The sequence below is a fragment of the Brachycentrus maculatus genome, unplaced genomic scaffold (genome assembly GCF_059751285.1).
Source record: "Brachycentrus maculatus isolate JH-2025_06_01 unplaced genomic scaffold, ASM5975128v1 h1tg000077l, whole genome shotgun sequence".
Lineage (NCBI taxonomy): Eukaryota > Metazoa > Arthropoda > Insecta > Trichoptera > Brachycentridae > Brachycentrus > Brachycentrus maculatus.
The window spans coordinates 231666-258608 of record NW_028280831.1 but is presented as its reverse complement, the minus strand read 5'-3'; the positions used below and the strand labels follow the sequence as shown (position 1 = coordinate 258608).

At 33.0% G+C, this 26943-nt stretch overlaps 1 protein-coding gene across 7 annotated transcripts in view; it reads right to left on the bottom strand.

The window, feature by feature from the left end:
• Positions 1–3276: 3276 nt before the first annotated feature.
• Positions 3277–26943, bottom strand: part of bru3 (CUGBP Elav-like family member bruno 3) — a 207418-nt gene continuing 183751 nt past the window's right edge. The window contains exons 5-14 of one of the 7 annotated variants that reach the window (XM_088257255.1): positions 22197–22310; positions 20909–21052; positions 17941–18136; positions 16838–16987; positions 16528–16737; positions 15632–15757; positions 10396–10473; positions 6925–7101; positions 5036–5230; positions 3277–4146 (exon numbers count right to left, since the gene is read on the bottom strand). In XM_088257255.1, the coding sequence (XP_088113381.1) occupies positions 5103–5230; positions 6925–7101; positions 10396–10473; positions 15632–15757; positions 16528–16737; positions 16838–16987; positions 17941–18136; positions 20909–21052; positions 22197–22310 (1323 nt within the window). In that variant the 3' untranslated portion in view covers positions 3277–4146; positions 5036–5102. The remainder of the gene's footprint in view (positions 4147–5035; positions 5231–6924; positions 7102–10395; positions 10474–15631; positions 15758–16527; positions 16738–16837; positions 16988–17940; positions 18137–20908; positions 21053–22196; positions 22311–26943) is intronic. The other 6 variants (XM_088257256.1, XM_088257257.1, XM_088257261.1 and 3 more) reach the window with 6 other exon arrangements.

Here is a 26943-nt window from a genome sequence, read left to right as displayed (position 1 = left end):
TGTCTAGAGATATATAAAAAGCTCTAATTTTATGGTTCATATCAATTGTAGGGATAACATTATTCCTGCTAAAGTTTGCATTTTGGATAAACGAAGAACATTCATTCCATATGTTTAATTATTTATGCTAACTTGTTAAGTGATAAATCTGTATGTGACAGTTGAATTCAAATAATTTCTTTAACAATATTTTGTAACCTTAAGCGTGTTTGGTACAATATACTCACCTCTTAATGAGATGTTATCTTATGTTTCATACAAAATTAGCATCAATGATATTTGTCATAACATTAAATTCAATTTATTTTAGAAGCTTTAATTTTTCTATAAGTTTATGCATTATTTTAGTCTACATCCATCTCCTCCAATAATATTTCAAGTTATATCTCTAAATTTAGATAAAAGATTTCCACATGATTAGTTGTTCATTTTAAATGTAGGAGGTACTCCTCAGTAGAAGTCGTGTTCTTAGTTGGGAATCTCTAGCACATACAGTCGGCCAGGGTTCCTGGTTTTTGCATATCCTACAGAATTGGTTTTAGACATTGTGCCAGTAGAAATTGCAGGAGCTCCTGACTAGTACAAGTAGTCAAGTTTCCTGGATATCTTATGGACTATGTTCTAGAGTCTAGAGGTTAGGGGTATATGTAGAAGTTTTAGAAGCTCTTAGTACAAGTCGTCAGATTTCCTGAAATCATGCATGTACTATTAAATATGTTCTAGAGGTTAGAGATATACGCGTCAGTGAAACTTTTAGAAGCTTCTGGCTAGTACATATTTTTACTTGGCTATCGCCAAGTTTCCTGGCCTCTTGCACATCCTACACATGTTGGTAGAATCAGGAATTCTCAGCTAGTACAACTAGCCAGGTTTCCTAGTTACTTATACAGCCCAGAGAATAGGTTTTAGAGGTTGTATGACTCCTAGTAAGTACATGCGTTCTTGGCTAGTGCCAAGTTTTCCAGTAAAGAGCACATGGACTTTAGAGATTGGAGATACAAGTCCTAGCTAGTACAAGAAGCTCAGTCCCCTCAGTTAGCATTGTACTGAATCCTACTTTCCTTACATTTACATTGATAAAATATTCAATTTGTTCCACTTACTAATAATGATGTTGTATGTTACATTAACAAAATCTGTACAAAAATGAATGTCATATTACAATGAGGCTTATTAGTGTAATGTCTTAACAAAGGCTCGTGTTGTGACGATTGTGGCCTTCCGGTGGTGAATGGCTTAGTGAACAGATTATGTAGTGGCAAAGCTCGTTGAGCATTCTCCGTCTGGTTCCTGGCATACGTACAACATAGCCAATGTATGAAAATGCGTAATTAATGAATTAATATCTAGAAGTGGAGCATATAGACCTCGGGCACGCTCTAATGACGCCCATTGAATGAAAAACATTTACACATAAATAATTGCAAAGCATACCCTGTATCCTAGAATCACTTCACTGCGCGATTTTGTATTCACTTGGGGTATTTCAATGTATTTTTAAAACAATCTTTTCCAGCAGTTACTCCTTAGCAGATAAGCGGCTATGCGTCTTACAATCCGTTTAAATGTTTACTTGCGCACACGCTATCAATTCTTTTTCAAATATGTTACTAAAACATTTGGCCTCGAAAATATTAGTGACCTAGCCTAGCATATAATTTAATTACTAGAAATATCTAGTTCAGTTAATTGTAGACAAAGAGAAATTTCTACAATCGAAATAGATAATAAATATATATGTAAAATGATTTCAAATTTTCATACTGTTGGTAGATTTATAGCAGTATAAAAAGATGAGACTCGTAGAAGGAATGTTAGTAAGCTTGGAATGCTAATTACCTAATTGTTAGTAAAAGTAAATATTATGCATCACCATAGGTGACATCAATTCATCGTAACAGTGAAAATAAATAATTCCTCTTATGATTTGTCACTTAAATTAACAAACAGCAAATAAATTATATCATTTATTAAGTACGCTAAATAGAACTTTTAAAGTAAACATATTGCACTGTGCTATTATCATTTTTCAACGATGCAAAAGATAGGTTGTTCCTGTAAATGCTTTGTCATGCTAAATTCTCAATGGTCTTATTGGATGTATCCCCTTAAAGCTATATTAATAAAACTAGAATACTTTATATATTTTTGTTACTTGAAATTATATAATCTATTCTACTATCTCTGGCCGAAATATTTGACTAGAGGTGTTAGCTCACTGACAGCTGTCGGGTGGATTCAACTCACCGCCATCGCAGGCTCGGTCTACGCTCTACTCCCGTCCTTCGACTGCTCTCTTCCTAAAACTACACTTAGCTCTCTCTTCTCGCCTGTGTTACTGTAACGTGACTACCCTTCCCATCTCGTGGCTTCTCAGTAGCCCTCATCGCTACGCCGACAGCACTTATCCAATTATATTACCTAATTTTTTTACGGTGTTAAAATTATCGTGATTTTTCCATCACATTTCGATAATGGTTAGTCCTTTTTAAAATTTTGGTTAATTCTAATTAAATTCAAGACCATCTACGGTTTTTGACTAATTACTAGTTCTTTTGTCTCGTTAGTTGTTATCATAACGTTAAATTGTATTACATTATAATATTGGTACTTTTGTTGATTACGATTCTAAAATTTAGTACAAATATTATACTATTTTTGTTTCACGTAAATAATAACACGTTGCATCTCCTTTTCCACCCCTAACCGCGCACTGTTGCTCCCTTAAGGTAACCGAGAGGATTGCAGTAATATAGTAGGTAGTATTTGACATAGGAACATTACATTCTGTCGGGCTAAGAGTGGCTCGAGTGATACTGAAAGAAACGCAATCCAATGTATAACGTTTTTACAGAATGACTAACAATACATATAGACACTTACAAGGTACGTTGTAAGGGAAATAACATTAGGAGTGGCACCCCTAGAGCCTAGAGGTGACACAATTGACTGCGTCATGTAACATTCACACAGAGACGAGAAGACATTATGTCCGATTACTGACACATAAACTGATTTGGTTTATCACAGCACATTTGGAATTTCTCGAGCAAGGCCGGGTGACTCTCTCCGCAAGGCGTCGGCTGGCGGGCGTGGCCCCAGCAACGGGCGCTGCTCGAGGACCGGGGGCCGGGCCCGCAACCCGCACTGCCGCCGACACTTGCGGCGAGTTCGGCCGTGCCAAATACCAAAATGGACACAAAAAAACACAGAGGTTACTTTTCGAGTGTTTTTCTTTCATTTTGGAGTGTAATGAGAACTTCTAGGACGTAAACATGGTATTAAAGCGAAATCTTTCAAAATTTGTACTAAGACATACATGTACAAAATTGTTTTCAGCCATCTGAATCTACTACTCCAATAATTATATAATACTTAACAAAATAGATGCTCTTTTTCAAAGTCCATTTTGTTTTATTTCCAAATTTAAAAACAGCTCAGTTCATTAATGTGATATTTTTGACGAACATTTACAAAGTCAACGTCTATCAGAACTTAACCTTATTGGAGGGTAAACACACACTTCAATGAACCGAATATTGTACATACACCATTTTGGGAGACAACAGCGTTTTATGAGTTGACTAGAAACCCTTTATGTATATTACACTTTACTATATTAATAATATAATTTTCATTATGTTTAGCAGTTTGGCTTACGTAGAAGAAAATACTTACTTCGCAGAGCAAGTGTTATATAACCAATCAAGAAGTACAATATTACTAAGATATAATAGTATGTTTATCAATAATTATGAGAATATAATAATATATTGTGATAATAATAATCAATCAATTTAATGGTAATAAAATGTATATAATAGTTTAATAATTTATAATAATGATAAGAATGAAGCTTTCCTACAAGCTGCTTTTTGGTATTATATCTAACTAGTATACTTACCAAAATGGCCTGTTTTTTACTTGATATATATTTTTAAAATTTAATTACCATTTAAAATTCCTTTAAGGTCAGTGATATTATAAATACACCTGCCGACAAAATTTACTAAATAGAATTTAATTCGGCAGTTTTCAGTAACTGTCACACTTGCCAAGAAGCATGTGTGCGAGTTGTACATTTTTATAATAAGTTTCTTTTTTAAAATATTGACCTCGATTTCTCCTTAGCTGGTCTTCGATTATCTGAAATAAAGCAAAATCATTATTTAATTATCAATTCAACGTATAATATTTCACATATTCGTAATTGTATCGGTTCCTGGTTGCATTGTACCATTCTCACACCATTCTCTCATTCTCAATTAACTGTAAATTGCTAATCCACTAGAAGAACACTTTATGGTATGATCACATATTAGCAAGTGTTTTTGTCACCAGTATGAGGTGGCCGCTCACGTACATATTAATATGTATTCATCTAGCCCATCTCAAGCTCACGAGAAAAAAACATTCACATTTCTCCTACAAGGCGTGCATCTAAGATGGACCCACCAGGAAGACTTTCCAAAGACATGAAAAACATAAAGTAGAGAGAAAAGTTGGTGCTGGGAGTAAGAAAATTCCTCGGAGACCATGTAGAGTATGTGCAGTTGAGAAATAGAGAAATGAAACCCGCTTTATTTGTGGATTTTGTTGTGTTCCACCCCATAGAGGGTCACATTTTAAACAATACCACACTCTGCAATAAAATATCTATCCATTTAAAATTTAATTAAAAAATATCAAGTAGTTCAGGAGCTGTGTGTTTTATTAAATGCTTATACCATTCATGCTGCGGCACAGAAAATGGCCGGCCTCCCAAGGCCTGGTAAATTTAAAGGGCACCGGCATACAGCAGGTTAGCTGGTTGCCCACATCAGTGTACTTTGTGCACGACATTGGTGTCTTCGTTATGATAGGTTAGCAGCTGTAAGCAACTGAGGTCAATCTGTTCAATCAAAATAAAAACAACAAAGAATAGCTGATTTAGTCTTTATTGCCTTTCTGTACCTGGTTACATCCAAAACCAAATACAACAGGGAATTGTAGACTGTTCTGTTTCCAAATATTCGATGGGATGTCATATATTTACCTATATGTTGAAAATCTGTCTGTTGCGCTTGTGCCGATCCAACAGACGGCGGGGGAGGGGGATGGGGTTAGTAGGGCCTGTTGGCATCCTTGGGTCTCTTCAGCTGGACTTTCAGCCGCTTCATCCCGATCTGAAACCCGTTCATGGCCTGGATGGCGGCTTGGGCCGATGCGGGGTTGTCGAATGAGACAAAACCTGTTTTTTTACACATTTGGTTAATACATACTGGTATCTACTTATCACAAGTGTTTGTATATTAAGTTTCTACACTGGCCGGGTTATTACTACAAATTACTACAAAGATTCAACCAAAAACTGTATAGTAGAACTTTAATTATCCGAGTTCCGACTATCTGAATTGCTAATTATCCATTCGGATTCTCAGAATTTCAGAAAGGAAAGGAACTGCGAATCGCAAAATAATGATTCTGTTTATTCTTCCTTCTGCGACGCCATCTGTCAATGTTCGTTTTAAAAATTTGTAAAATTATTGTGGAAGTTGTTGAAGTACTGTACTGTACTTGGTGTAAATGGTGGAGATTTCTTGATAGTGTTTTTTTTTTTCTTTTGATAAATATTCTTTGCCTGACATAAATAGTAAGATAGCTGAATTAATCAATGGTACAAATAAAATTCTGTATTTAAACACCATTATAAGGCTCTCTTAAAAAAACATTAGTCGTGTTCAGAAACTCCAATAGTGTTTGACCTTGTAACCAAAAGTTCATAAAAAGGAGTTTCGACCGATCCTCATCCCTTGCTTTCTATCCTCAGCCGGCTAAAGCTCTTATTTTCCTAGTAAATTTATATCGCTCTGTATCCTATGTGATTAAAATCAATTTAAACGCAGCGCAGTTGTATCGTTACGTTTAACGAAATTTCCAACGACAATAAATTGACATATCTTTTTTCTTTCTCTGTGCTTTCGTTTATTCAACATACGGTAGTTTGAGAGTTGGCTTTGTTATTAGTGAAAATAATTCATATTTATTTTACTTTTTTTCTTTTTTAACTAATGTTAGATCAAAATTTATCGTAAATATCTAACACACGCGATACTTTGCTAAAAAATTGAAAATTGAAAATACGATGACAAGTGGATAACTGGTTGCGGTTTTTTAAAGTTATATTTAAAATTATTGTTATATTAGCGTTAATTCAAAAGAAATCATTTTGAGGTGTTGTAAAAGTCACAAGTATCTAAAATCACTTAGAACACAGACCGTTATTATTCAAGTGATAATATCCGTATACTTCTGAGGAGTTTGTCTCATCACAAAGAGAGCTGCCCACAGAAAAAGCTAACTTATATTTATGTATTAATTTTAAATCAAACACAGATTTATTGAGTCTACTAAGTTGTATTTTATTAACAAAAAACACATAAAAAATTATATTGTGACAATTGTTTCAATATACAACAGAAACAATTTTCACAATATAATTTTTTATGTGTTTTTTGTTAATAAAATACAACTTAGTAGACTCAAAAAATCTGTGTTTGATTTAAAATAATACATAAATTAAAATGGAGTTCTACAAATTAAACGCCAAGTCAATAAATAAACTAACTTATATTTGCTAAATATTCATTATATACTTATGTATGTACATTTGCTGAATGTACCTACTAACCTGACACATCAAGAACCAAAGAAAAAAGTTGCCTTAGAATGTAATTTTTTAGTCGACTTACCTACGTTTTAATGCACAAAAAAATCTATACAGATGCGTTTTGAAAATAAATTAAATCTAACACAAATTGACATACTACAAAATCAAAATCTGAGATTTTCATTTTAAGAATGCTTTGTGGAGATGGAATCGATAGATGTAAGTTAGGTTATTGAAGTGAATATAAGTGTAAAAAGGTTAAAACAAGAACGAACCGAAACATTTGCTCTGATTCGTGGCTCGATCGATGAAGACCTTGCTACTGATGACGTTACCAAACGGGAGAAACATCTGCATCAGTTCCGCATCTCCGAACTCCTGGGGCAAGTGGTAAATGAACAGGTTGCAGCCCTCTGGGCCAGAGATCGAACAGCCTGGGAACATAAGAAAATCTTTAAAGAACTCACAAGATCCGTCTAGAAAACCAACATGAAGTACTTACGAACTATTGGGAAGGGTTTGTAATTATTGAGTATTGAGTTGCTGTATATTTTCTATTGCTTACGCATTCTTCGCTTCTATCCAGAAAGCAAGCAGCGCTATATATTGTAACTATATAAGAAAGGCGCCGTGGCGTAGTTGCGAAGACGCTCGACTCGGAAACTGGCGTCGCCGATTTATATTCAATTGGTCTGGGTGTTTGTGATGTATTTTTCACATTAACCTTCCCCTATCTTTACACTATCCTACCTGCAGACAAGCCTCTAAAAGTAGAGGCTTTGCGGGTTATTCACTATTTAAAAAAATACTGAAATGTACAGGTGTGCCATAATAACGGGCAATTTTGAAATAAAAAATAAAGTATTCAGTATTATCCTAATTTATCATCACTGAATGTCAAGTGCACAAAAGATTTAACTAAAGCAAGTTGCGACAATTTCATTTATTAATTTTTTTGTTGAATTTTAAATTTTGACGGAAGCATTATTCTATCCGGGCCTTTTACATATCGCTCACTCCTTTCAACAACGTCATATATCAAAAATCGTCAATTTTCAGTTGTGCATGTTTTCGGAATGCCCAGAAAATGTACCATATCCCAGCAAAAACGGCATATTTTTAACTTAATATTGACCATTTTTAATTAAAGTTTTACTTAGTAAATACCACTATTTCTTAAAATCTACTGTGACGCGTGTTTCGATGCATTCCGCATCATTTTCAAACACCGTATACGGTGTTTGAAAATGATGCGGAATGCATCGAAACACGTGTCACAGTAGATTTTAAGAAATAGTGGTATTTACTAAGTAAAACATTAATTAAAAATGGATAGATTTTACCACAAAGTGACTGCCGAATCAATTAATGAAATTAATATTTACCTGCAGGGCAGAACGTATTTATGTTTTTGTATTTTTAAGAAAAGGTATTGTTTAACTTTTTTTTTAAATATGCTAAATATTTTTTAAATGGAGAAAAAACATTCAGGTTTTACCTTAAAATATCAGTTGTGCAGTAAAAGTTTAATAAGTGGCTGGATATTTATTTTTAATACACTTCATTATATTTTTTAACTTTAAAAACAATCTCCTGAAAAATCAAGTTTTTTGATATATGACGTTGTTGAAAGGAGTGAGCGATATGTTTTATTTAAAAATCTGACTTGAAAATAATTTTACAATAATAACCAGTATATTTCAACTAACCAAAATTCTGCAGCATTTCCGGTCAGATTATTTGAAGAATTGACTTTACCTGAATCGTACCTTATTATATACCTAGTTAAAAACTTTTTTGGTTAAAAAAAAGTAGAAAACAGCTTTACATAAAAAAATACTTACGGTCCCAAGAGTGCTTACATATAATTTAAGCGGTTCCTACATTATGCTTAAATATTATGCAATATTTAAAATTTCACACAAAGTCGATATGTTTTTTTTTTATATGAAAAATCTTAATGGAATGTTCAATAGAGTTATTATTATTTTCATTTATTACAGACAATTTAAAACAACAAAAATCCAATTGATGTCTAGGTGTTTGATGCAAGTTCCTGGCAGGTGCTCATTAAGTATAACACAATTTTACCTTACACTTAAATAAGATACCATAACAATATATAGTCACATTATACGAGCATTTATCAATGCACACGAATCACAGCAAAAAACATGGAACATGTAATTTTACAGGTATACACTTAATAGTTCAGTTTAAATGATCAAGTTTGCAAACATAAAGTATGTATGTTACATTCATTCAAAATTGGACATACAACACTCTGCTTATCATTCATCGTTTACTTTGAGTACTTAATACCATTTTTATAAAAGTGGTATTACACCAAGTAAACGATGAATGATAAGGAGAGTGTTATATTACCATACAACAAAGTTATCAATGATTTTAATATACAAAATACATCTTAATTAATTTTTGTTATTTTTATATGTAATTTCAATTAACCATTGTAAACTTTGTGATGAAATGATTATTTTTACTTGGTCTAACCTAAAAATATGATAAACATTTATATAGACTTTGGTAATTTAGGTTATTTTTTATAATTTTTTTATTAAACACGTGTTTTAGTTAGCAGATCAATTTTGAAATATAAAAAGCGTATTTTCATAATGAGAAGTGTATCTCCTTCGTGATAAAGGAATCGTAGACAAGTGAGTTTGAAATAATTACAAAGTTTCATGTTTTTTTTCTGTGAGTTATACGTGATGTAATACAAACATTTAATACAGACAGAGTGCATACATGACACATCAAGTTAAACACCAAACATCAATAATAAATTATGATTATTTTGATAAATAAGCAGGTGTCCCACATATTTGCGTGATCCCACCGAATCACGCAAATATGTCGGTGCCTAGAAAAAACGGTGGTCATTGTGACTAAAATGCTTTTTTTATAACTTTTAATATTATTAACAAATAATTCGCTTTTCTTATGTTAAATGATTCACAAATCAAACTAGTTTTCATTTTAGTTTATACGATTTTATTTACCATCAGGGTATCGATTACAAACGAAAGATTTTAACTAAGTAATAAAGATAGCCTTGACTTGTTTTAAATTTGTTAACAAACAAATATTTATTATTTTTCCTTCTGGTATCAGCAACGTATTGGTCCTAACACTGCTGCTAGAGTCGTTTTAAATAAAAGGCCAGAAGTAAAGTTAAAGTAATTAATTAGTTTTGTATGTAATTAACCCACAAGAAACCCGTTTAGGTGAAAGAATCGATAAACGTTAATTAATTTTGTTTGTCTTAATTAACGTGAAAATTGAAAAAAAAATATCATGTGAAGGTGTATAAAAGTGTAAAATAATTTTAGTGTTGAGGAATTCAAGACAAACTTTTTGGTGTTGTGAATTTTATAAACATCATGTAAAAACATATCAACGTTTGTAGATTTTCTAGATAAACAAGTACTTATTGTGGATTTTAAAATACATATTATTCATTCTTAATACTCGTGTTAAGTGTACAAGTGTAGTGACTTCAGATTACAAGTACTGTAAAATGCTGTAGCTTTTACACAATCTTTACCTACCTGAAAGATGTGATACATGTGTGTTTGAACATGTATTACATGTTTATAATTTATTGAGGTTTAAAGCGCGTGTGTGGTTTATCACGAGCTTCATATAGCTGCGAGCTTTGGGTTAAATATTGAGTTTTACGGGCTTCAGTTAGGAGTACGTTGATGTTGCGGGCTTCAACTTACCTTCTCTCTGCGCCGGGGCGATCGTGGATAAGGGTGGCGGGATGGGCTGCGGAAACTGTCCGTATACTGCTGGATATGCTGCCGAACATTATTACAATCAAGACACCATAACAAAAGTGGAACTCATCCCATCGTGCACAATGCATACAAATAACACAGAAATTTTGACACCTTTAACGTCCTGCGAGAACTAGCTCAGGTTAAAGTCAATTACGTTTATTTGGCTAATTTATTGAAATATTTAGTATCAAGAAAAATTATCTTATCCAACATATTTATAAATTTTACACTAGATGGACATTAGAAGTTTTTAAATTAACATATAAATTACCAAGAAAATATGTTGATCTATCTTAAGAAAGAGAAATAAGTGATTTTTAAGAATCGAATATTGTATGATTTTTATAGATATACTTTTAGAAAAAAAAATCTTTAAAGAGAGAACCTATGATAGGGTTGCCTTACCGAAATCTTACCGGGACAAATATGTAACTTTGATATCGGCGTTCAAAATAAAAAAAATATATAAAGGGACGAATGGCAACCCTAATTTAGATCAATCGGTACATTCAAACGATAAACATCATATTTGTCGAAAAATGTCGGATAAGATAACTTTTTTATATCATTTTTATTATCATTTTTCACTGAAATACGAGTTTGTTGGCGGTAATAGCCATCCATATCATTTATATGTTATTTAATGCATAAAATACTCAAAAGCATTTGTGTTTTTTTAAATAACATTAAAAAAGTATTTTGTCATTGGTTTTTTAATACTCCTATTTGATAAATGTATCAAATTGAAAATAAAAATTAATGGCTTTACATATTTTTAACACTTATTAAATAATATTGTGTAATTATTAAGAGGTTTTAAAAATACTAGTTTGTTTTTAGGTTTTTCATAATTATTGGGTGACCAATGATCAGGTTTTGGAAAGAATATTAGAATCGAAGTATGCTTGAAATATTTTAAAATAGGAGAAGGAAAACTTTTGACATGATCTAATATTTCAAATACTCGAAAGTGGTTAGGCTAGGAGTCGGGAAGTGGCATGTTGGTTACTTAGTTTTTTTTTTATAAGGAAGATGATGGTCACTCGTTAATTAAAAAAAATACTCAATAAAAAACTAACGGAGGTGGAAAAATTAAAGCTGCAGAATTAAACCGAGAAGAAACCAACAAATAAAGGGGGAGAAATCACGTGATAAGTACCACTATTTCTTTAACTCTATTGTCTCACGTGTTTCGATGCATTCTGTATCATTTTCAAATACTTTTTGCAAAATGATCTTTGTGCCAAGGGCACAACTCTAAAATTTAGACTAAACTTCATATACGGTACTTGATAATGATGCCGAATGCATCAAAATACGTGTTACAATATAGATTTCAAGAAGTAGTGGTACTTTTTAAGTTAAATTTAATTTAAACATGGATAGATATCACCACAAAGTGAAATGTTGTGCTGTGTAAAGAAGTATAAGATATGCCACAGAAAACAAAGGATTGGAAGTTGCTATACCAACAAGAGCATAGCTCCTTGAATAAGAATAAAAGTATGATTTTCATTATATAGCGCAGGAGTTATTCCAAAACCAGTAACATATGAAAATTAACGAAAAATGATATATATTGTGTTTTTCATGTCTTAATGTCGTTTTTATTGACTTTTTAAAAATAGATTCAATACGATAATATTTTGTACAAATTAAATTAAAATAGTTTTCACTAAACACGATATCACTAAAACATCTCAAATCATAAACATGTTGCTGATATATAAAATAAATAGACAGTGAACATGCAAATGAAGACGTCATAAATGGCATCATCTCTGTAACATCGAGTGCCGATATCTAGATATTGCAATGTTGCCATTGTGTACTTTAGACACATGCAGTACTTAATATATGCTACTAATCTATTTGTCACTAATTTGGAAACGGAACAAACAATCCGTGTTGGATTATAACAGCTATAGATTTAACGGCAAATAGCACATATCGGCATCTTATTACGTGAAATCTCACTTGTTATTGCAGCTAAACAAAATATCAATAAGGTCGTGTATTTTTATGTTATATTTGCGCCATTTACAACTGTGCTTCATAGCAATACAACCATATAAACTGAGTTTACGACACCGAAACGTAAATATGAGTGCAAAACACTTACATAATTTTTATGAATATAGAATATATGTGTAGTATTTATGTCGAACATTTATGACGATTCACGAGACGATAATAAAATCTCAAAAAATCATAAAGTTTATGTGGAATAAAACGGGAAAACATGTTATTCTACGTGAATACATCTCAGCGCTATTAATATTATCAATGTTTCCGCATAATGATAAAATATGCCACTTTTCTGCTAAACCTATTGAAATCTTCTAAAGTTGTATTATTGGTGATATTTTCCCGAAATTTACTCGATATTTAGAATTTTTGTATTGTTAATTTTATTAATAAACGTTGCTTTTTAAATGAGGAAAAAATAAGCACTGAGATGTTTCAATAAAATGCACGATCTGGTTTACTATGGATAGTATTTTTTCAAAACCCAAACGTTTTTTTTATAATAAAAAACAAACTTTTTTTCGGATTTAAAAAAATCCTTGCTTGTAGGTAACCATATATATTAACTTACAACCTTTAATAAAATAAAAAGAAAATTTAAATAGGGTATTATAACGATGACCTTTTTTTATTTAGCTACGTTTTATTCGCTTAATCAATATAAATCATTAACAAAAAGGTGCGTTTTAATTATAAATTATAAACTAATGCTAATAATTTTGATTACAATGAATTTATTTGTTGTAAATTAATAAGTTTGAGAAAACGAATAAAATGAAGCTAAATAATAATAAATTAAATTTAAAATTATTTTTGGCCAAGAAAATATAAATTAAATATCAATACAAAAAATGGTACTAAAATCACCGTAAATTAAAAACTGTTAATATGAGTAATTTTTTGTTTAATGTGAAAAATAGGATTTATCAGAAATTTATTAAAGCAAAGCAAGGATGTATAGTTTTTACTTGTATATACCATATGGTATAAGATATCCACAAAATATTTTTAGTTAATAAAATCATTTTAATTCGTAGAACCCATAATTGTTATAATTCTGATATTTGCAATAAAACCCTATGTGCTTTTAACATGCGAAAAAAATATGTCGAAGGGTTATGTCGGGATAATCAATTGCCCGCAACTTAATTTTTTTTAAACCCAACTAACAATTAACGGATTTAATTTTTTTGCTTAAACACTGTTTTTGTATTTTAAAACTATGTTTTTCTTCGAAATAAATATATGGTTTTGAAAAAAAACTTATTGAAAGGTAAAGTTATTTTTTGATTTTCTTTATGGAAATTTAAAGAAAACATAATTTTCATATTATTTTTTGACATTTCATCAAAGATGAAGAAGAATATGGAAATCTGGGCATTTACGGGGCTTACGACCGTCATAGGCTGGTTTGAGTGATCACTTTACACACGTGTAACATTCACCAATTCTACCCATTATTGACAACCACACTACTCAAATTCTTCGAAGTTCTATATATATGAACCAATTTAGAAACTTTGTTCTTGAATCACTAGAACTTCACTAGAGACATCTATTGGTGAGATGTAAAGAAGCTTTTTTATTAAGCAGAAACTCTTATATTAGTATGTGAGATCCGAATCCCGGATTATAATCACACACATGAGAAACGCCAGAAAATACCATTTTCATTTTTATTATTAAGCTTATAATTTGACCAGATAATTTATTTACAACATTTTGAGTGTGTCCAAATACTTGTTCACAAAATCTGGATTATCTCCAATAACTCCTGTAATTGGAGATAATCCAGATTTTGTGAACAAGTATTTGGACACACTCAAAATGTTGTAAATAAATTATCTGGTCAAATTATAAGCTTAATAATAAAAATGAAAATGGTATTTTCTGGCGTTTCTCATGTGTGTGATTATAATCCGGGATTCGGATCTCACATACTAATATAAGAGTTTCTGCTTAATAAAAAAGCTTCTTTACATCTCACCAATAGATGTCTCTAGTGAAGTTCTAGTGATTCAAGAACAAAGTTTCTAAATTGGTTCATATATATAGAACTTCGAAGAATTTGAGTAGTGTGGTTGTCAATAATGGGTAGAATTGGTGAATGTTACACGTGTGTAAAGTGATCACTCAAACCAGCCTATGACGGTCGTAAGCCCCGTAAATGCCCAGATTTCCATATTCTTCTTCATCTTTGATGAAATGTCAAAAAATAATATGAAAATAACTCCTGTAATTGGAGATAATCCAGATTTTGTGAACAAGTATTTGGACACACTCAAAATGTTGTAAACATAATTTTGTTGTTGTCTATATATATAGAGATATATGACAACACATGTGGGTTATCGCGCAGCCCGTCGCGTACTGAATTGTATACTTGTGGAGGTCCTCACCAAAACGTTACATTTCCATTATAAATAAAAAGTAATCAAAATTCTAGCTTGTAAAATTGTTACGTTTTGGTGCGATTTATCGGTTTCATATTGTTTTTACTCAGGATTGGTCACGTTTTGTCGCAACTTTAATTAATATTTCGATAGAATACAATAAACAGAACTGATTTGCATTTAAAGGATTTTTGTGCAATATTGGAAATGTAACTTTTTGGTGAGGACCTCTACATTTGGGAGTACATCCTTAACCTTTCCAGGAGTACAATAATTAATGTCCGACTTTCTCTGGGGAGTGGATTTTTTCTATACATTAAATATGTATTTTTTAAAAATAAAGTCTTTGTATTATGAAAATAGGAATCATGTAAAAATAATATAAATAAAAAAATATAGCTCACCATCTCTAGGTTTTATTTTATGACAAAGTTAAATACAAGTATCCACAGATGTCATTACTTTACAAATTACATCATACCAACTGACATATAGACTTCGACGTTTATTAACGTCGATACTCCTTTGAAAAAAATTCGCACCGACATTCATTTACGTCTACACTCCCGGAAAGGTTAATATAACTTTTCAAATTCAGTTTGCGATGTGATTGGATGTCAACGGTTTTAAAAATTATCCATAGTAATCCAGCCGCGGGACCGGATGGGTATCAGGGGAGCAGAAGCAGGAAGCAGGCAGTGTAGAGGGTAACGTGTAACGTGTAAGCGACACTGGGCGCGGCCAAGCGGACTCACCGACTCCGGGGTACGGCTGCATGCCGGGGTAGGCGGCGTGCTGCAAGGCGGCCTCTCCGTTGGGAAGTCCTTGGGCGGTCACGGGGACCGCCGATATCAGCTCGGGGTGATCTGCGAAATCCACCACTTTCGCTTCGTTAGTCTTCGTTTTGCTCTCAAAAACATATTTGGAATTATGTGTACATAAGCGTAGTGCTAAATATCAAGAATAAAGGTTAACTTTTAATAGGAATAACCCGCAAAGCGTCCATTTTTGATGCTTGTCTGCAGGTAAGATAGGGAAGATAAATGTGAAAAATACATCACAAACACCCAGACCAATTGAAAATAAATCTTCTTTGAATTCATTTCGTAATTGGCGGGAATCGAACCCGTGACGCTAGTTTCACAGTCAAGTTTCTACCCAACTATGGGAAACGCCAGTTTCTCATGTGTGTGATTATTCAGGATTCGTACCTAACATACTAATAAAAGAGTTTCTGCTCAACAAAAAGCTTCTTTTCATCTCACCAATAGATGTCTCTAGCGAAGTTCTAGTGATTCAAGAATAATGTTTCAAAATTGGTTCATATATATAGAAGTTCCAAGAATTTGAGTATTGTGGTTGTCATAATGGGTAGAATTGGCGAATGTTACTCGTGTGTAAAGTGATCACTTAAATCAGCCCATGACGGTCGTCAGCCCCGTAAATGCCCAGACTTCCATATTCTTCTTCATCTTTGATGAGATGTCAAAAAATAACATGAGTATAAATTTCATATCATGCATGGTTAAATACAATAGTTTCAGGTATCACCCAAAATTGGGTGCTTTGCCAATAAATTAAAAAAATACAATAGTATTATTGTATTATTCTAGCCGTGACGTATAAGGACCATAATGTTTATTATACTTACGACCAGTGAAGCTCTGGTGGATGCCGTTGGAGTAGACGGTCTCTTGAGGAGGAGGTTGTCCGTTGGTAGTTTGGGCGGCCATGTTGAAGGTGGGCATGGTGGGGGACGGGAGGGAAGGTAGGGCGCCGTTCAGTGGCTGACCACCCCCAGTACCTATCGCCAAACCGGTGCAGTCGTCGATCCAGTCAAAAGCCTTCCTTTTCGGGAATCCTTCACCGGGAATAATAAAAATATCTTAGCAATGGTTATCTCGGGCTGGAATCAACGTTTTTTTGCTGTTCATTTTTGTTTGTTTTTCTTTATAACTCACCATGCGTTCGCACACAGAGCTGTACACAGAATTGCTGTCCGTTTTCGGAGGATTCTCTGCACGTTTTCGGTAGTAGTTCTTCCAGAGTCACCCATGAACCGCCGGAAAACAGACAACAACCTTTTGTACAGTTTTGTGTGTGAACCATTACTGAAACGTTAACAAAAATGGAAAGGTGAGAATTCACAACAGTGAGATCGCTTAAAGACCTGTTATCTACATATATTTATCATAAATTGTTATAGGTGATAAAGTATCATGTTGACCAGTAGGCAAATACATACAGTAGGTATTCAGCAAATACACGTCTCACTCTTGCAACTTGTGATTTATTAGTTTTAAAAAATCTTTTTAAATACCGATAAACTAAAATGTTTGTTTTATAGCTAAAAAGCGATTAATGAGTTCTGCTTGGTTTATTTTTGAATAAGTAACTATTCTCTCAATTTTTGGTTCTGGGCAATAGCTTTATGACGCCTTGATGCAATTTTTTCCAGCACCCGAAAAGGTGCCAACTTTTATCCAATTTTCATGACGACGATAAAAAAATCCCAATATTTTTCGTCAGAGGGGTGGGGACAGGTTTTTTTGAGGTGATCTCGTTATTTGAATGACCTAGTGCTTCACCGAGAGCCGGTTCCATATTGTATTGAAAACTTTACAATAACAAAGAAAAAACAATTAAATTAATCTGTTTTATTTATTTAAGGCCCAGTAATCAATAGCCCGCAACTTATTTTTCTTGAAACCCAGGTAACATTGAACGTAATTGATTTTTTCTTCTTAAAACACCGTTTTGGTATTGAAAAAACAAGTTCTTTTTATATAAATATATCTTTTTGAAAAGAAAAGAGTCATTGAAAGGTAGAGTTGATAAAAAAAAAAAAAAAATTCTCTCAATATATCGCATATTCTAAAAAAATCTAATTCTAATACACATTTAAAAAAAAAGAGCAGAAAAGCTTCGGATAACACGGATTACTTATTGAATCATCCAGGTTGCGAGTTACCCCTTGAGTGACGATTGCATCGCTTTCTGAAGGCATTCTCAATCAAGTGTTGAAGAGCGAGGAGTATGTATCACACGGGGAGTTAGGCGTTACCTGACGAGGGCGGCACCACGGAGTTGGGCATGCCGTTGAGGGCGTGGGGCAGCTGCGTAGCGAGGGCGGCCATGGGGTTGATGTAAGACCCCTGGGCGGTGGCGGCCGCCATGAGCGCCGCCTGCTGCTGCAGCCACGCCTCGTCACACATGTCGGGGTTGAACTTGGGCGGCATCTGGCGGCACGAAGAGGAACCCTATTTATTCAAAATTAATACACAATAAAACTTGTGTAACACTCCCTATGGTTGTGACGCACTCGCTCGTAAACGAAGTCACATCCTTGGAGGACAACTACTAAACTCCGAGAAGGTGAAGCTCTTACCACCAAGACAGGTCGCGAGCTACATGACTCATGTAGGTCTTGAGAGTGAGCTATGATACAGAGGAAGGTCACATTAGACCTAATATGGTCGCAGTGACATAGGGGATGCTAGATCCCTTGACCCCACAAATCAAAATAATAAAACACTTTCCATATCATGCATCGTTCACTTTGTGTAATAATTTAACTTAACCACGTTAATAAACACTTATTCGTGACTACTGGCTTCGGAATAATCATTCCATCATGAGGTCATTAAAATAAAATTATTTCCGTCTGACATTTGTACAAAAATAAAATTTTAAAGATAAATAACCAACTAAATTTAACTTCAAGTCCACTTTGAAAATATATTTCCATCGTTATTCATTGTCAGACCGTATTAATTTTATTTTGATGGCCTGGTGATGGAATGATTATTCCAAATCCGGCAGTGACGAATTAGTGTTTATTAAAATGCTATTACACGAAGTTAACGATGAACAATGAATGAGTGTTATATTACCTTACCACAAAGTTAACAATGCTTTTAATATACAAAATATAAAGCTTGTGTCTTCTGGGCGCAGTGTTGGCGATGAATTATCCGCACAAATAGACACACAAGCGCTTCGATTCTCCGAGATATTGATTATTGTAATAAATTGTTCACATTTGACGAAATTGTTGAATTAATGCCAATTAACGCAATTTAACAGTGCAACATTATTGAATTAACGATAATTAACGCAATTAATTGGACAGATAGGACGTAGAGAGCCTGAACATATTGTAAATCAGGCGATCGATATGGGTCGTCCTCGAATAACAACAAGAGGAGGACCAAAAAAATTATGGATGCTACAGAAAGATGACATGATTTGAAAGCATGACCTAGGTGACGTTATAATTGTATATGATAGAAGGACCCACAACCTGAGGATGAGGAGAGCCAACCCTTATAGTCTAAATAGAGGATAAGTAGGATGGAGCAAGGAAGAAGAAGCCGATGAACGCAATTCAACATAGCAACATTTTTAAATTAACGTCAATTTACATAATTCAACAATGTCACAGTGAGATTTCATAAAAAAATCTTTTTAAAAATATGAGTGTAATTATTGTTTTAAAAGCGCCATCCATTACGTAAATACATATTTTCCATATTATTTTTTGACATCTCATCAAAGATGAAGAAGAATATGGAAGTCTGGGCGTTTACTGCCCAGACTTCCATATTCTTCTTCATCTTTGATAAGATGTCAAAAAATAATATGAAAATAACTCCTGTAATTGGAGAGAATCCAGATTTTGTGAACAAGTATTCGGACACACTCAAAGTGTTGTAATTTTTTTTAAACTCGATTGATCGATTTAAAAAAAATCGATAAAACATTGAAAACTTCCAGTTGCTAGTTTGAGAAATTTTAATATTGATTAAAACGTAGGGGGTTGAAACCTATTTCCTTCCAATATTTGTCCAATTTGTATTGATTTTGATTCTATAACACATTTCCAATAGTAAAAATATTATTTTTTGGTATTCGTACACTTAATACACTATTAAGGTTCTAGTATTATAGGAAGTTACACTTTTTATTTACAATATTTATGTAAGGGCTAAACATTATCTTTACTATGCTGAATAAACCATCTGTTTTTTGTGAATTTCAAAAATTACAAATAAAATTATTATTAAACGCAGTAAAATTTGAAACGTAAATTTCATATATCCAAAGGGACTTTTGAAAACTGAATTCAAAGTAATTATAAAATGAGACTAGGAATCCCCTTTTCAACGTCGGAGAATGTTTACTGAAATTCAAATTGCTTGCAGCGGCTGTAATTATCTTTTACTGGAAATCTGACAAACTTAACATTCAGAAGCGTTTACTGGTTAAAATTATTTAATTAAATTTACACAGATATGATTTATATTTAAGAGAATACCCCAAATTAACGTATGGCGGAAGTTTCAATTCATAACCCAGTGTATTTTTAATGCGAAACTGACTACTTCCGGAATGTTTCATTTTCTATGGGATAGGAAATTTTCCAATGAAAGCTTTATAATTTTTGTTCCCAAAAAAGTTTCATTTTGATTTATATTTTGGTATGCAGATTTCGTAATACCCAAAGTTATAAATATCAGAATACCTTGATTAATATGTTCAAATATTTAATTATTATTATTATTTATTCCACCAGATACTAGATCTTTCACCCTGCAGTTGATATATCAATATAGGTAGGTACACCATATTACATTTTGTTATATCGTCGGTATGGTGAATAATCCAGTGTCTGATAAAATATTTTTATTATTGCTGTTAATAATCAATTAGTCAAATAGAAGTACATACCTATCTAAAAATTTAAATGTTATTGATGTAATAAATTGAATGTTCAATAATGATCAGAAAACGTTAGACAAGTGAAAAAAGTAATCATTTATTTTTCTTCTTCTTCTTGTTGTTGTAGGCCTTGTGGCCTGTTTTTTTTTAAGAGGGATTAGCCTAAGTAATTATTTAATCCAACAAAAATCGTAGGTGCCTAGTATGCTCAGTTTTTCATTTTTTTTGTATAAATACGATGGATGCTTCGTATCAAGTCGAGACATCTAAAATATAAATAAAAAACAGGGTTTGTAAACATGCTTTCATACCTGGGCGTAGGCACCGTAGGCTCCAAATTGATTGAAGACAAAAGGGGTAAGCAGATTCATGTTACCAGCCATTTGCTGCATACGACGGAGTTGCCTTTCCTTTTCAGTATCAGCAAACTTTACTACAAGACTGGATGACGCTCCCTGAAAAAAATACAAGGATTAGTAACATTAATCAAAATAAATATGTTAGATTTGTAAATAATGTATATTTTGGAGATTCATTTTAATCCTTTTAAAAATTTAAATAAAAGTCTAGGGTGAAAATAATTATATACACAGCTAATAAATAAAATATAGCAATTTTAACTAACAAGAGGTAACTATGTATGAATACATGTTTAAAAAGAAATGAAATGTACGGAGATTTAAATCAAATATCTAGTGTTGATGCGTGTTGTAATGTTTTGATGAAAATTTTGAATATGCGCTAACAAACAACACTGGATGAAGGTTATATTTTGTTGAAGTATCTCAAATGCGTGTGTTTTCAAATCTCAACCAAACTCAAACCACAGTGTGAAATATGAATTTTGAAAAGAGGCAATTTAATGATTTCTTTTTATTATTATTACCCTTAACGGAGGGAATAATTTCCGCTGAATAGTTTGCGAGTAGTTAGAAGTTATAATCATCATATAATATAGACATGACATTTCCTACTGTAAGAGCCAATTATGCGTATCACTTGCAAATGGGGGAAGAGGCCCGTTCGTGTGTAGTTTGCTGTTTCCGGGAGTACATTACCGATACACTATGACGAGGGAGGTGAGTGGGTGGGATGGGCTGACAAACAGAGGTTGACGACAGGAAAAAAGAAGAGGATTTCAGAAGCATCCACAATTCGCTCGTAGATTCTTTTGTACTGAACCCGAGGATATATTAGTACAGATGTTCTCCATTCCACCCTGTTATTCCGACAATTATTACTCTAGGGTTGCTAAACAACGTCTACTTAAAAAAAGTTGCCATAAACAAATGATCAATTTAAAATACAACGGTAAAGAGAAACAAAGGAATAAAAATCGTAATCTACAAAAATGTTTACAAGTAAGTAAGAATAGGGCGTGCATAAGTGCTTTGAAAACTGCGCATTCTACTCACAAACATTGAAAGGCGTTTAAACGTTTGTAAATGATGAAATATTTTCTTTGAGCTGAGGTAGATTTTTCTCAAAGGTAAGGAAGAGATCAGTAGAAAACGCTTGAACACAGAGCAACTGTGGGAGGAAAACTAATGTAACAAGCAATAGTCAGGCCATAAAGCAATAGCCCTCGAGCTCTCCTACCGATTGGCTGTAAATACATTGTACGCAGTCCGACCATCCAGGAACAGCGTCATCGAGCAGATGTACTGGCAAAACGGGACACATGGCTGACTTCATCCGCGGGACAAGGAATAGCTGATGGAAACAAACAATTATGGAATGGTGGTGCTTCGGACACTAGTGCTTGCCATAATGACCAACCTATTCGCGTATTCTCTACTAAATATAACCAACTCGAAAGGTTTCCAACACCCCTTATATGTTCCATTCAAAGTAATTTAAATCAGGGATTTCCACCGTTTAGACAAATTCAAAAAGCGCGTAAAATACTTATTCTTTAATATTATCGCTCGATTTGATTATGTAAGAGAGCCGCAATCTTTTAGGCATTAAATAAGATTACGAGAAAAAACATTCGTTATACGGTTACACCTGACGCTAAAAAATTGTTTCGCAAAATCAGTGAGCCACAATAAAATTGGCGAACGTGCAACAATGTGGCGTTGATGGATAGACCTCTCTGTAGATCGATTGTCTTGACACAGCCCTCAGGAGCTGGGCGGGCGGGCGGAGAGGAGCGGGGCGGGGGCGCGGGGTATGTACCGAATACATCGATTGCTTTGCGCTTCAGCGGAGGGTAGAGAATGCGATGCAATTGAGGTTGGATTTAACGATTTCTAATAGATATCTGGCCTCAGGGACGGGAGAGGAAGAATAAAGCCCCTTGTCAAGGCATACGGATCAGATGGAAGTAGGCGCCTGGGGGAGGCGGGAGGGCGGGAAGGCGGGCAGGCGGGTAGGCGCCCCCAGACTGCCTCGGTGATTGTAGTTTATCACTGAACTTGTTCCTTTATTGAATTTACTCGGCGAAGGAAATAATACTGGAATTTACTCCGCGGGGCTCGTATTTTAAAATTCGATAAAGTTTTCGCCAATAAGAACGCCAAATAAAATAAAACCTGATCGTTTTTTAATAACTTTCTTCATGTATAGACTGAAATTGGGTACAGGCGTTTAATGTACGAGTACTATTACCTAACCGATTTACGGTTCACAACCACTCGCACACGAGTGAAGGCGTACAAATATTTCGTCATTAATTTGTATTTTTATATTATTTATTGATTTGGCATTAACATTGTGGAATGACATGTTGAATATTAAAAATTAAACACTTGCATTAGACCACTTATTGAGTTTTATTTCACACGACGAGTTTCCAAAACTACATTTTCCTCGACAGTTGATTACAATAACTAACGGGGAAAAAATCATTCAGTATTGGTAGAAGTTGTGGGGTAATAATTGGCAGTGACCAAGTATTTTAAGCACTTGAAAGTGGTCAGGTCAGGAGTTGAAATAATCGGCGGGTATGTATTAAGAGATGCATCAATACGGATGAGGCAAAATTGTTTGCAAAGATTAGTGTGGCGTTCTATTTTCTCTGTTTACCCCTGTGGGTGTTATTTTTCTTTAATTTAAAATTTATTTATTTAATAAAGCTACATTAAAAAAAATATAAATTGATACAATTTCTATACATTTATTTTTATGGCAAACTTTTTAGTTTCGCTGTGCCTCTCTAAAAAAAAGACTGAGCTCTTGTGCTTGGAGAGGGACTTACACTCATTTTACACTTATTTTTTAAAATCATTATTTTTATTTGTATACATTTATTAAAATCATAATTTTTACATATTTAGAACATTTTTTTTGCAGAGCAGAGTGAGAACACCTTCTGTGTCTTGTCGGTGGAGTTCTTTTTAATACATTTATTTTGTTTTTAACGATTTTAACCTAATATACTCACAAAAAAAGAGAGAAAAATTAAAAATATAGACATTTTACAATTTTCATAAAATTAACTCTTGATCATTTACCCAATCCTTTATTTTGTCTTTGTTCCATATTTTATTTTGACCTCTAACTGATAAATTAAAAATGCACTGTTAATGTTATGCTACTTGTTATGGTTATGGTTAATAATTGTTATGGTTAGTAAAAATATGATAAGAAGTTAATAGTTTATCGAATAGTGAGAAGTTCGTTTTAAAAGTTGTCCTAAATTCTCGACACGCTTTTCTCAGCGCCTGAAATGAGGAGATAGACCTAGTTCGGCGGCAGTGGGCCGAAACCGCAGGAGAATTATTAGCTTCATTTCGTTTTCATACCGGATAATGGTCTACTTTTTGCCTCCAATCCGACCCGGAGAATGTAATTTTTACCATCGGTCGTTGAATATGCTAAAATAGGGGTTCCCAATCTTTTTCAGCCCGCGGCGCACTTACAAGTTAAGTAAGATATTTGGAAAAGATAATATAACCATATACATATGTGTATATATATATATATATTATATATATATATATATATATATATATATATATATATATATATATATATATATATATATATATATATATATATATATATATATATATATATATATATATATATATATATATATATATATATATATTTATATATATAAATATATTATAGTCGAAGAAATAGTTACCTACAATAATAGTAAAAATATGATAATAATAATAATAGTAAATACGTAGAAAGATGCTAGCTCTCAAAATAAAAATTGTTGCTTTAAAGGTGCCCGAGAATATTTGTGGTTTCGGATAATAATAGAGGCTCACGGCGCCCCTCTTGACTTTCTACGGCGCACCAGGGCGCCGCGGCGCACATTTTGGGAATCTCTATGCCAAAGTATTTTTTACCCATGCATACGAATCCTGTAATATGCGGCGGAAAATAGTGAGAATTTTTCAAGTTTTAATTTAAAATTTACCAGGTATGTACTACTATTTCTTAAAATCTATTGTGGTGTTTTTAATAATTTTTTATTTATTTTACCATTATCAAACAAATGTGTCCTTAAATTAAATACGGAGGTCCTCACCAAAAGGTTACATTTCCATTGTAAATGATTTTAAGTAATCAGGAATTCTAGCTTGAAAATTTGTTACGTTTTGTTGCGATTTAATGATTTAATATTGGTTTAATACAGGATTGGTCACATTTGTCGCAATTTTAACTAATGTTTTGATAAAATACAGTTAAAAGAACAGATTTGAATTTTAATGTTTTTTGTGCAATATTGAAAATGTAACTTTTTGGTGAGGACCTCCACAAATATGAAACCATTAACCAAAACATGTATGTCTGTGATGATATAATTTCTGGGAATCATTGATTTGTTACTGCTTTTGTAATATTCAATTAAACAGGTGTATAAATCTAATCGGAAATTCAGCGTCGGTTGTGGGTTACGAATAAATGAGGAACATTAAAGGAATAGCCATAAGGCAAACACTCGAATCCGAATTGACGGGTTTAAACTTTCGCATTGTAATTCATTGCTAGCGGTGTACTCGGTTCTCCCTCCGAGGTGTTAGAACAACTGATGACAGGCCACGTGACATTCGTTGGTTTTATGGGAGTAGCTTTGGGACGATTCGGGGTGATTACCGTCAAACCTGCTTGATCGAGTTTTCACAATCGGAATGGAGCGGTGCTTTGGGGCGCAAATTGAATCGAGGACCCGAAGGCAAGCCAATAGGCGGAATGTAAATGAAATGAAGGCATCCGAGAGATAAGTTAGTCAAATTGAGCACCTGTACGTACTGTACGTAGAAAGTGTCGCGCGGATTGATCGCCCCTGGGATGTCGATTACGTTTTCATTCAAAAATAGCTCTACTGAATATGAGAATTATTGGAGTCATTAAACCAACTAAAGATTTCAGAGGCCGGAAATTCCCGCGAATTTGATTAATCGTGGAGATTTAGTAAGTGACTGCGTCACATCTCAGACTGTTATAAAAATCTCAGATTTTGTTCATAGGTAATTGTTGGTTTCATGTTTTCGGCAAATGTGTACTCTAAGCTCGATATGTAAAGAGTATTAATAGCCAATAAATAGCATGCTAAATGATACTTAACTTGAGAATTCATAATAAAAAAGGCAAAGAATCTAGGTAATTAAAAAAAAACTTTCCTCTGGATAAGATAGACATATATAGCTTTATTTCGATCGGTAAATTGCATGAATACGATAGTCTTGCATTAATTCACTCTGGCAAAGAAGCAGTAGGTAGGAAAAACTGGGTAGAAACAGGCTAGGGCACTCGGAGATACATACCCGTAACTGTACCTAGACTCCCCCCTCGCCCGCTCGACGCCCCGAGACCGACGATTGACGACGTTTTATTTTATTTAATTTTTTCACCCATCTTATCTTCATGTTTTAGTCATTAAAGGCGAAAGTATTTTACAAAAATAACGCTTTATAAATCATCCAAATAATTTTTATTATTACTGGATTGTATAATATGGGAAGTTGTGTTCGAGTTTCATGAATAATAATGTATATATATATATATACATATATATATATATATTTATATATATATATATATATATATATATATATATATATATATATATATATATATATATATATATATATATATATATATATATATATATATATATATATATATATATATATATATATTTATATATATATGTATATATATATATATAAATATAAATATATATATATATATATATATATATATATATATATATATATATATAAATATACATAGTATTTAATACATGTACATATACTGTAGTAGTAAAATTAAAGTCATTCGTTAAGATAACCAATTGATAATTTGGGCATTTTGGTATCTTAGTAGCCATAATTTACAATTGCTTGACGCTTTGCAAGGACAAAATATGTGTATATCT